At 41.6% G+C, this 12,178-nt stretch overlaps 1 protein-coding gene across 1 annotated transcript in view; it reads right to left on the minus strand.

The window, feature by feature from the left end:
* The window catches only part of cpne5b (copine Vb), a 134,555-nt gene extending 133,508 nt beyond the window's left edge, over positions 1 to 1,047 (minus strand). Inside the window, exon 1 of the mRNA XM_059328535.1 lies at positions 511 to 1,047. Within this exon, the coding sequence (XP_059184518.1) occupies positions 511 to 629 (119 nt within the window). The 5' untranslated portion in view covers positions 630 to 1,047. The remainder of the gene's footprint in view (positions 1 to 510) is intronic.
* Positions 1,048 to 12,178: the final 11,131 nt, after the last annotated feature.

The following is a 12,178-nucleotide window of genomic DNA, read 5'->3' on the forward strand; positions in this document are numbered from 1 at the left end:
TTTCCTCTATCCTCTCCTCTCCTCTCCCCTTTCGTTTCCTTACATTACATTATATTACAATATACGTTTTTCTTTTTTTCCCTCTTTCCTTTTCTTCCCTGTCCTTTCCATGAAAACCGTCAGCATGCTTAAGTTAATGTTAAGTTCTGCACGCCTCTAAACCTCCTTTGTGATAATACAGGCCTTTCGCCTTTAGTGAGAGGTGTTCTTAACTTTTTTTTCTCAGAGAAATGCACACAAATCAATCAATCAATCAAAAAAAAAAACCCTTTAAAACTTTTTTGATAAGTGAGCATGCAGACTGTGCATGTGTCCCCACCCAAAACCTGCAGCTCATTATGCGTCCCAGCGTATCTGAACAAGTTGATTCTATATATAACAGCTCACCCTCTCACTGAACAATCCTAACTACATCCCACAGAAAGAGTGGGGCGTTGTCACAACTTTTCCACCAAGCCAGCCTCACATCTAACTTTCTACCCGTCGGTTCTGCGGACGCTGTCATCTCACCTGCAGGAGACGGTGATTTCTACTTTGGTGGCCGGGATGTTGCCGGTGATCGGGTCGAAGTCGTACACCGATGACATGTCCTCCAGTTTGTCCATGACGTCTCCCTCCATCATCTCCATCGCCAGAGCTCGGGGTGGCTCGGGTCTGATCCGAGAGCCGCACAGCCTGGCTCTGACGGAGCGTGCGGAGTCTCCAGTGACTCCAGAGACCAGATCAGAGACCAGACGGCCTCCGGTGCGAGCCGGTGAGGCAGCCACTTCACAGATGTTGAAGCTGAGGAGGAGGGAGGGAGGAAGGGGGGCACTGAGTGAGTGGACTCCGGCAGAAAAAAAGGAGGCGCAGTTGGTTAACTGTCCATGCAGAGTAGATAAAATCTTTTCTTTTTTTCTTTTTTTAAAGATGCGGGGACAGGATCTGATTTGCGCCCTCCCCGACCGATCACATGGAGAAGTGGACTCCTCTCTGCGCTTTGTCTCCAGTCTGTGCGCACAGCAGAGCGTCTGAAGAGAAAAAAGGCTAGATACACTCAAACACACCCATCCTCCTCCTCCCACACGGAATTACACTCAAGTGCTGGCAACCCTGCCCATGCCCCGGTGCTGCAACAGCCTCCGTGCTCCTCACTGACAGCGCGTGAGCGAGCGACTGTCACGCGAATTTAATTACGCGTTTTAATATTTAACACTTTGTTTGAGATTTGGTGCGGGGAAATGTAGCGCGGAATCCATCAAAAGCATAAAATAGAGATCATCTTGTCATAACGGACACTTGTGCGAACCTGCTGTTAAAGTAGATGGTGGTGGCAAAGCTGGAGGTCGGGATCCCCCAGGGCGTCGCAGGGTAAATCTAATGGGTCTTGATATGAGGAGGAATATTATTGCTTCGGTTTTTTTTTTAATTCATTTGTTCATGTAGATTATTGGATCGTTTTTGCTCTTTAGACAAAAAGAAATATTAATTTTAGTCAGTCTGAAAGGGAGCAATCACTTGAACTGCTCTCAGTCAAGGACAAGGGCTCTCAAGTACACGCAGCTTTGTTTCAATGGGTCGACTTCAGAGGGGGGAAATATTTCAGCACCACAGCAGTGGACAGCTCCCAGAACAAACCATTCAGCTCAATGAGAGTGAAAAACCAACAGTTAAGTATCCAGAAATGTCTTTAGTGCTTAATGATCCCTGAGCAATAACTGTTCATCCAACCAAAGACGTTCACTCCAAATTAATTTGACTTAATTTGACCCTTTTTTTTTCGAGCTTGTGGACATAAATTACAGATTTATGTCCACAAGCTCCAAAAAAAGGGATAACATTGTACCTTGTACAAAATTTGCATGATTTACTAAATGCAGCGATGACATTTTTCCAGATTGTGTAAAAGACCCTGCAATGTCAGCATCTGATAAGTCAATATGCTAGGTTCTTCAACAGTTAGCAGCTTAACACCTAAAACTAAAATTAAGACCTACAGCCGAACTCAGATCCTGCGTTTAAGGGAGTGTTACAATGGACAGGTCCCCGGATAGTCTAGCTCTATCCCAGCAGTGATTATTCATCCAGCAAGCAGAGACCAACAGCCCAACAAAGAAGAGGCACAAGTGGCAATCAAAGAGATACAGAAGGGAGGCAAGGGAGCCGGGTTAAAGGCAAGGCTAAGAGCGCCCTCACAAGCTGTTCTACCCATGTCCTTCTCGCCAACACATGCTCTTTCAACAAATTATGGTGATAACATACACACACATATACACACTGGACTTTTCACCCCCCTCCATATGCCTCTCTGCTCCACTGAGTGATCTCCGTTAGGATGGAGTTAGACTCTCATTAACACAGAATATCACTTTGGGTGTAGGTCTTTTGTTTTAGGCGTAAAGCTACTTACTGTTGGAGAGCGTCGGCCCGTGTGTCTGTGCAGGGTTCTTATGGTACTTCTTTGTCATACTGTCAGACCTCATATTAGACTGAGGGCAGAAGGGACTCTACAGTGACTCACCACTGCCTCTCAAGGTGTGTAGTGGTATTACAACACAGGCCGGGCCGAGGCTAACTGGTTACCATGCTCATTTCACTAGCCATCCCTGCAACTCAAGACATAGATATCAGCACTGTTACTTCCTCACATTCTGTTGATAATGTTGGTTCGTTTTTACAATTTTTCAAACTTAAAGACTGGTCATATCTTACACAGTGCACCTTCAAATTTGTAGATGGCTCAAAACTGGAACAATCTTTCCTCCCCATTGTGTTGAATTTAGTAGTTTTACGTGGAGGAAGGAGGCATGTGCATGACATTTTAAGAAATGCAGTTAGCAATTAAAATGTGTTCATGCTGGCTGATTTAAAATCAATATTAATTACGAGGAGGGAATTAAAAAGAGATTTAATGGCCACCATCCATCATTAGCCTGTTGTATGCAGCTAAAACCTGTAAACCACATTGTAATGAATATGCTAAACTGGTGCAACTGCCTGCCAAAAAAGTGATGGGTTTGTCATTTCTGGGTAACTACAGTTCCTAAATGCAGTGTGTGTGTGTGTGTGTGTGTGTGTGTGTGTGTGTGTGTGTGTGTGTGTGTGTGTGTGTGTGTGTGTGTGTATGTTTTATCCTATCTCCACTGCCTCATTGTTTATCTCACTTGTTCTGACACTCCACATCTTTCTCTCTGTCTTTTTTCATGCATAAACAGAGGACCTATGTCCTATGAGATGCACAAAACCACAAGTCATCATGAATAACCAAATAACCAGCTGTTTACCACAGACTGCTGGCTGCACCAGGAAACAAATCACTGTCAAAAACTACAGTTGTCACTTATTTGTCAAAATGTAAAAAAGAGGCATCAGATTCATTGTGCCTGTCCTGTCTGTCTGTCTCTCTCTTGCCCTCTTACTCACTTTCACACATCACACATACACACACACACACACACACACACACACACACAACTATAAACAATTTCTTTCTTTCATGAAATGGGTACGGAAGCTCTTTCCTGCAGAGAGCATAGCATCTGGATTCTGGAAATCAATTTATACCGACACAGGACGCTTCTGCCCACACAGCCCTCCAGCTCAGGATCAGGATCACACACACACACACACACACACACACACACACACAGCAATTCATTCAGAGGTACGAATAAATGTGCACATATAAAGACAAATTATTTTCTATATGTCAATGAACAACCCATAAACGGAGATAAAGAGGCACACACATCTACATACACACCCCTTTCTCTATCAAGATGATTCATGTATTTTAAGGGCTGGCTGTTTAGTGTGGGTGAACACATTACTGCAGATGTTCCAAGGAGTGGGTTTTCGAGATCAGGGCCAGAGAACAGAAAAAGAAATTGGAGGAAGAAGACCTTCAAAACAGCTGCAGTATTTGCCCTAGTAACCTGAGGTGTTCAAGTGTGCAAAACCTGGAATTTCAGATACCAAATAGAATTCATACACTCAAGTATTTGTTTCCATCCCTTGGTCTGCTTTAGTCTTAAAGATAGGGGACTATTGTAATGTAATAAACATTGAGGATAATTGTCATCTCAGCAACATTTAACCTTGATGGTATTCAAATCAGCACGGTTGTATGCATCTCAGTTAACCCTCTAGAGCCTACAAAGAAATGCCTGTACATAGTTTTATATTTTTGGCAGTTTTGAGCTAATTCTTTCAGTCAGTATGTGTTGTGAATGATGAATGATTCAGGGGAACCTACCTTTTTATTCTGGTGCAGTCTAAAGTCACCATCATGCGTTACCTTTGTGTGAGCATACCATATCTGAAGTTGTATTTAGATGTTCTGGAGCTTCATGTGAAGTTTGGTGCGAATATGCCTTTTACTTAGTGAGGTAAAGCCATTTATTGGTTGTTTTTTTATGGGCATTTTTTCATGTGATCGTGTGGACAGTCCATTGGTTGACTGCTAAGGGATCGAAATATATTTTTTAAGCCTTTAAGCCTTTTTGTTCGATTTACATCAATTTTATCCAGGCGGCAACCTCCTGGTCTGAGCAGTGAGGCAAACCAGGAAGTGCATTAAACTGCATTCTTCTGAAAATTCCAGCAGGGGGTGCTGATGGCGGCTGCAAAGGCATTTCCGTCAATTTTTTTTTCAATACAAAATGAGAAAACTTCTCACTTGATTTATTACCTCAGAAAAATGTTTTAGTACAACACTATGGTCTCATTCGCTAGTAAAAAATCTTCTTCAAGACAATGATGTTAATAATTAGTAAAGTTGTTAATAGTGTAAATAATGGTCCAATTTAGAAGAAATTAGAAGACAAAGAATCGTATGATTTTCCTTTGATTGACAGGTGGCTAACAAATCGAGCTGAACAATGCGTATCTAAGGCAACATGTCATTTTTTTCAGAAATTCCAAATGCCAGTCTTTTGGAGTTACTGTAGCAAAGTTTTGAGCACTCCTCCAATCAGATCAGCTTTGAAACAAAACACACTCCAGTCTACAGTCGGCAACTCAAAATAATGAACGGATCAAGCATAGATTTTTTTTTTTAAACTGCCAACAGACTATACTATATTTATCTGTAGCTGTAATGGTGAGAACAAAGCCACTGGAAAGAAGTTGCTGCTGCCAGTTCCTAAGAAACAAAAACCATGTTGTGCCTATTTGTGAATGTCTTATAGGAGCTGGTTTAAACAGTTATCAGTTACACAGGATATATCCTTTAAATGCTATTGCAATCCAATGGCAATGGATCAGGAGGTGGTCAATTATTTGTACTGCTGGTCACATTAATAACACCATAGGGGATTCAAATGTCCCTTCTCCTCCTTCTCCGTCCTATTCTCTCGGCTTCCTGCAGTTTTCTGAGCACTAATTACTGTGTTTATGCTTACTTGCGTCATGCTGTCCAAAAATATCGCCTTTCTGGAGGCAATTATGCAAAAACAGACAAATGCCCTGTCAAACAAGTGAAGCTCCTTACAATGATATACGTTTCCCCCCCCAACCTGGACAATAAAGATGTTTGTTTACTTTATTATTCACATTTTTCAGTTGTTTTAATGTTTGTTTGTTTTTCAAAAGGAAACAGAACAAAATTCACTAATGAATACATGTTGGATTTACAAAACCTATTCTTAAATACAGGAAGTGGTCAGGAAACACTAGTTAATTAGGGAATCGGTTCATGCCTCTGACGCACACTTTTAAAATGCAGTTATTTTCTTCAAATGTAACACCAGCTATCTACAGTATGTCTTTGTCAAAACGTGTGGCTGCTGGTAATGAAGGAGGTAATGAAAAAGAGTCAGCGGTCGATGGTAGTGCAGTTTTCCCTTGATAGACAGTTTGCCTTCTGCTGTGTAGGAAATTGTGTTGTATTTCATTTCTTAAGGAACAGTTTCCCACAGCAAAATTATTTTTAAACTCTGGGGCCCATTTTGATGTTTGGTGGAAAATCTTTCTAATTCTCATGTGTAACTAGTCAAATGAAGGTAACATGATAACATGCCAAGGTAGTACCAGAAAACTGACAACACTCAAATACATCAAAAATAGTTAGAGTAAACTTTAGATTTTGGCGTCACAATCAAAGAGAAAAGGCTTTTCTCATTTATGAACATAGGGAAAGATACTTCATAGGAGAAAAGAAGTTACTTCACAGTGAACCATAATACAGCGCAGTCTGAAGAACTGTCATGTTGCATTATTAAATAGGGGGTTTAACTACTCTTTCTCAACTTGAAAAGCTCTGACTATGCTTTATGCTTGAGGCTCATGTGGAACATTCCACTGGTGTTGTCAGAGGTCCTTCTGTGAAATGTTGGAGCTCGCTAATTGAACAAGGCAGCTTGAAGAAGAGAGAACACAATAAACAGACTATATTTTAATGGTGTGTGGAGAATATTGAGGCTAAAAAAGCATTTTTCCTTAAAGTCCCTCACTTCTGCTGTATACAAGACAATAACCATAACTTCACTTCAAGTTCACATTTTTTGAACTGCAGAGACAGACAAGCTTGTGCTGCCTAGTCAGCTTGTCTATCCACAGATGATTAAAAACTTTTTTCAGCTTCTTTTATGTAACCAGTGTAGCATTAACATATGGTAGAATTTGCAAACTAGCTAACAAGCAAGTTGTCCATTCCCATCTCACAAGCAGTGATTGACACTGTGTCAGAGACTCTTCCTGGCTCTGATTTGTTGTTTTCCTTCAGGCACATAAGATTAGAGACATAGGGCATTTAAGCTCCTTCCTCACCAGAGGGGAAAACAAAACAATTCATCTCTCTCCAGTGACTTTATATTGAATAAAGGAGCCTCCTTGTCAATTCTGACTGTTAGCAAACAACAGAAAAATGTCTAAAAAGTAGCTGCTGCTACACCATCACCCTATTCCAGCTGAGTTGAAGAGGTGTTTTCATGGTTGCTGTGCTGGTGCAAAAGTTAAGGCTCCAAAATGGAGATATAAGCCTTTTCTGCCATCAGTCATCATGGGGAATGTCAACTCTCTGCCCAACAAGACTAATAAACTTGAGATATTGGTGAAGACTCAGAAAGTATACCGTGAGTGTAGTCTCTTGTGTTTTACGGAAACGTGGTTGAATCAAAACATCTCAGGGTGTTTTCACACCTGAAAGTCCGTACCAAGGTCCGTGTTCTGTGACATTGTATACATTTGGTCCTGATGGTTTTGGTTTCACACTGCAAAAGGAATAACAGACTTAACAAGATTCTACTGGACACGTCATCTCCCTGTGTACTTCCGCGGCTCATTTTGTTTTGGTTACGCTGCCGGCCGGCATCTGACGTCAGTGTTGCTTCCTTAAGGTGTTTACACAAAATGAATCTCTGTCACAGAGATGGGGGTGAGGTTGAGGTTGGGACTGGGAAGACTTTGCTCTGGGAAGGCTGCTGGCCCAGATGGTGTGTGTCCAAGGCTGCTCAAGGACTGTGCTGCCCAACTGTGTCAACCTCTCCACAAGATCTTCAACCTCAGTCTACAGTTGGGGCACTGGGGATCTGTGTTTCTGGGACATTAATGAGCAGCACAGGGTATCCACAAGGGACTGTTCTGGCTCCATTCCTGTTCACACTGTACACAGCGGACTTCAAATACAACTCTGAGTCCTGCCACATCCAGAAGTACTCGGACAACACTGCTATTGTGGCGTGTGTGAGGAATGGACAGGAATCTGAATATAAGGATCTGATAAAAGCCTTCAGTGACTGGAGTCACAAGAACTATCTCCTATTGAACACCTCAAAGACTAAGGAAATGATCATAGATTTCCGCAGGTTCAAGTCTCCCCTTCAGCCAGTGAATACCTGTGGAGTGGACATCAAGGTGGTGCCAAGTTATAAGTATCTAGGTGTATACCTGGATAATAAGTTGGACTGGTCTCCAAACACAGAGGGGGCAAAAGGGGGCTTTTTCTTAAGGAAGCTCAGATCTCTTGACATCTGTAGTAAGATGCTGCAGATGTTTTATCAGTCTGTGGTGGTAGTGTGTTGTTTTATGCTGCAGTCTGCTGGGGAGGCAGCATCAGACACAGAGATGCAAGGCGGTTGGACAGACTGGTCAAAAAAGCTGGTTCTGTGGTTGGAGCCAGGTTGGACACACTGGAGGAGGAGGTGGAGAGATGCACTGTCAAGATGTTTGAGGCCATCTTGAAATACCCGGATCATCCGCTACACAACACCTTTATGGACCAAAAAAACAGCAGTGGATGGCTCCTCTCTCTCCATTGCTGGATGGAGAGATACAAAAGATCCTTCGCTCCTACAGCCATCAGGCTGTCTCATTCTTCCAAAGATTCTACCAGACTAACTGAATTTCCCCTCGGGGATAAATAAAGTAAATTTGAAAGTGAAGCTAAAGCATTCGACACATTGTAACTCGCGTTGTTATAGAATCTGGATAATTCAGAAAGCTATGCAGTTTTAAGTGCCTTAGCTTGCTAACACAAAGCTAACATTGACCTGCTAACACAAAGCTAACATTATATTGCTAACACATTGCTAACATTAGCCTGCTAACACATAGCTAACATTATATTGCTAACACATAGCTAACATTAGCTTGCTAACAGCCTACTTGTCCTTTCTGGTAGACATAGAGTGCTTAAACAATCATATGATGTGTTTAAATCTAATAGTTTTAGCTAGAAACAGGCATTTTGTTCTACTTTCAGTCCATGGTTGTGTATTCGGCACTATTATTATTTCTATAAGTTCTTTAAAAGTTCCCAACCAAACTGTTGGTGAACACTTTAAGTGAACACCAATAAAACACAAATACATTTTTGCCGTGATTAACAATTGAGCTGGGTTTAATCTGGCCGCTGAGGCTTTGTCTCCCTCTCTGCATGCTGTAGAAGCAAATGGGTGCCTCACTTGTACCCTGCAGAGAAGTAGACGGGTTGATAAACCCCAGTTCAAAGGGGCCACATGTTCCCTCCCAGAGTGTAATCCTGCTCTGTGGCCCAGTGGTTTAATCCTGAATCAGACCCCTCCTGAGGTGGTAAACATCACAGAGAAGCTGTTTATGAATGATTGCTCAGAGACCATCAAACAAACAGGCAGGCGAAGCCATGGAATGGCGAATGCACTCACATACATGCAGTATTTATGGAAGGCCGCAGCAGCCTGGGTGGCTGATTGACTGGCTAATGGCCCAGCGCTCCCTCAGGCTGCAGCAGCAGGGATTCAAAGAGCTGGATGCTGGATTGCAAAACAATAATCATAAAAATAACCACGGTCTAACCACAGTCGATACACAAGTGCTCAAACTAATTATGAGGTCCTTGATTCAACACTTGCTGCTGCCCTCCATCAGATGAGTAGCTCCTCATCCCAAAGTTTTAATGGTGTAATAGTTTCTCTGCTGCGGGGAAAGTTCACCACTGAGTCCTCCAGGGATGCTGCCTGGGTGCACTGCTGCTGAAAATGATAACCGAATCAGCAACAAAGAACTCCCCACAGGAAAAGTTTCCACCAGGGACTTTATTAGAAATCAAGAGAAAGTGATCTGCTCACTGGCTGCCTAATGTCAACAGATTGGACACTCTCTCTGTGTAACTTTGGCACACATTACCTTAATTAAATTATTTTTGCCTCTTACAGCCCCTTTGAGACTGTGGTGATATACATTTAACTGAAGTAGGGCTAATAGATAACATTCGTACAATTATCTGATTTACTATTTATTTTCATGATCAAACACATCACAGTTATTAATGAATGCACAAGTGTAAATACCACTGGATAAACTGTACTGGTCAATGTCAACCTGCACTGATGCTGCTCTCCCCCGTCGGTACTGTGACAAGCAAGTTCAGAATTGTTTTCCTCTTAAGTGTCTTGACGGCATTCATTTCAGATCTATTGTTGCAAAATAAAGACCACATTCTTTAGAAGGAGAGCTACGTAAATGCATGCATGTTCAAGGTTTTACAACATAATGCATTTATGGCATGTTAATCAATTAACTCAAGGTCACTTTGACATAATGTGAGAACAGTTGCATTGAGGAATACAGATTTTTGCTTAAATACACATGAAATGGCAGTATCATTGATTTTGTTAGTATCTCAACAGGCCTTTTTTAAAGGAGTACTTCATTTAAAAAAACAAACCCAGAAAAGAGCCAGAAGAGAACAACTGCCAGGTGTCCTGATAAGGAGCGCAGGAGGTGGATAATGTTTGACAGGACTGTTGTAATGACGGATCAAAGGTCCAAGTCTGTTTTCCTGTCAGATCCACTTTCACACTTCAGAGGGGCTTCTGTCCGAGCCTGAGCGTAAATCCGATCCCGGTGAGTGTGTCTCTGAAAATACTCTCGCTCAATACTTCAGTGGATTTTGCAAACTGGTTTCCAACACACGTGTACTTGTTAAACCCAAAGGCTTTCCAGTGCGTGGGAGCAATCTTGTCTTCAGCATCATGGTGGAACTGGCCTTCTACCCGGCGGTGGCCCTCATCTACTTTTTTGGAGTGATGAAAGCCACACAGGATGACCGGGTGGAGCTGGATGACCGTGCGTCGATGAATGTGTTTTGTCTATTCGTGTTGGCACAGCCGCTGTGTCTGGTACTGGCAGGATACACTGGCATGGCCACATACCTCCTCACAGCTCTCGTATCCTACAACTTCTTGCCCTGGAGGGAGACAAAACAGCCTGCGAACCAAAAAGAATCAAAAAAGAAGAGACAGTGAGAACAAGAAATGTACAATGAATGGAGCTAAAGAGACAGTGAATTTAAGAAAAAAATGAATGTAAAGAATAAGCATCCAATATGAAAAGCCTTGTTTTTAAAGAATAAATGACTGTGTTACTCAACCATGCAGTAGTTATTTAACCTGTTCCCGCAAAATTGTTTTTCATCTGCAGTTGTAAACATCTGTGAGAACATACTTCAGTCAAGGACATTCAGTTCTCTTCTGCAGAGGAAGTGGCTCATTCTGTGCTTCCTGCTGCAGCAATAGAGTTTATTTCAGACACAAATAAATGCACCATCATAAGACCTAATAACCATAATGGAGGAAATGACGAACACAAGAACAGAAAAGAACCAAATACAGAAAAACTTCAGCAACTAAAAATCTATGGAATCCACCAAATCTGGACCTTATCACACTAATGAATGGGAGTTAATCAGCCTGCACCACCTTCTCGTAGGTTCAGTAGGTTGTTATCACCCTATTCAATGGCCGGGGGCTGTTTTGTTACATTTCACTTTCAGTTTTGTTAGGTGTAGATACTGAAAAAGGCTGCAGTTTCATTTGGTTTAGACTACATAACTACTTCTCCAAGGTTAGGGCAAAAAATGTCATGGTTAGGCGTTATAAAAGACAGTATAAAAAGTAAAAAAAGGAAGTAAATCAAAACAAAAGTGATGTCGTTAGGAGGATGATATAACTAACGTACGTGACAGTTATGTAAAAATGTGATGCACTGAAGTTAAGCTGTAAAATATTCCATAAAGTGAAGAAATAATGAGTCATTTCTACCAAACATTATTTTATCTCAATGGATAACTAGCTCAGCATGCATGTGACCAATCATTGAATGAATTAAATATTAAAACACATTATTGACATTTATGAGCTCTGCCTACAAATTTCACCCACAAAGACAAATTATTACAAACACTTCAAAAATCAGCATTGTGTTTTTTTAATTATCCACCCCTGTTCGTGAATGACAGTGTCCCTCTGATGTGCATAAACCTGCAGCGTGGCTAGTGTGTGTGTGTTCTGTGTAAAACCAGGGCTCAAAGAGAGAGTGTATAATGGGATTAGACCGTGCTATTTAGTTGATAGTCCAGGCTTTGTTCAGCGGTAGGGCAGATGCTCGCTGTGTGTATCTGAGAAACAGTGGGGAATTTTTTATTGAAGATGCTCATGACTTCCCTCAGTATTAAAATCCTCTTTGAGTCCATGTTGTATGAAGTCATTTTCCAGGCTTGCACAGTGTCTCTCCCTTATACATCGCATCCTATAAGTGTGAATTTATATAGGGTATGTAAGGTGGGATCCTATTATGCTACAAAGGTTGCATCTCCATTATTAGAATTGTACATCTTCTTTCAAGGTTATACCAGTTCACAAGTAACTGTTTGTTCCATCTCTTGTACAAGCTACATATGTACAGTATGTTCTCAGTTCACCGAGCTAATATTGTCACGTCA

The sequence above is a fragment of the Centropristis striata genome, chromosome 3 (assembly GCF_030273125.1).
Source record: "Centropristis striata isolate RG_2023a ecotype Rhode Island chromosome 3, C.striata_1.0, whole genome shotgun sequence".
Classification (NCBI taxonomy): Eukaryota; Metazoa; Chordata; class Actinopteri; order Perciformes; family Serranidae; genus Centropristis; species Centropristis striata.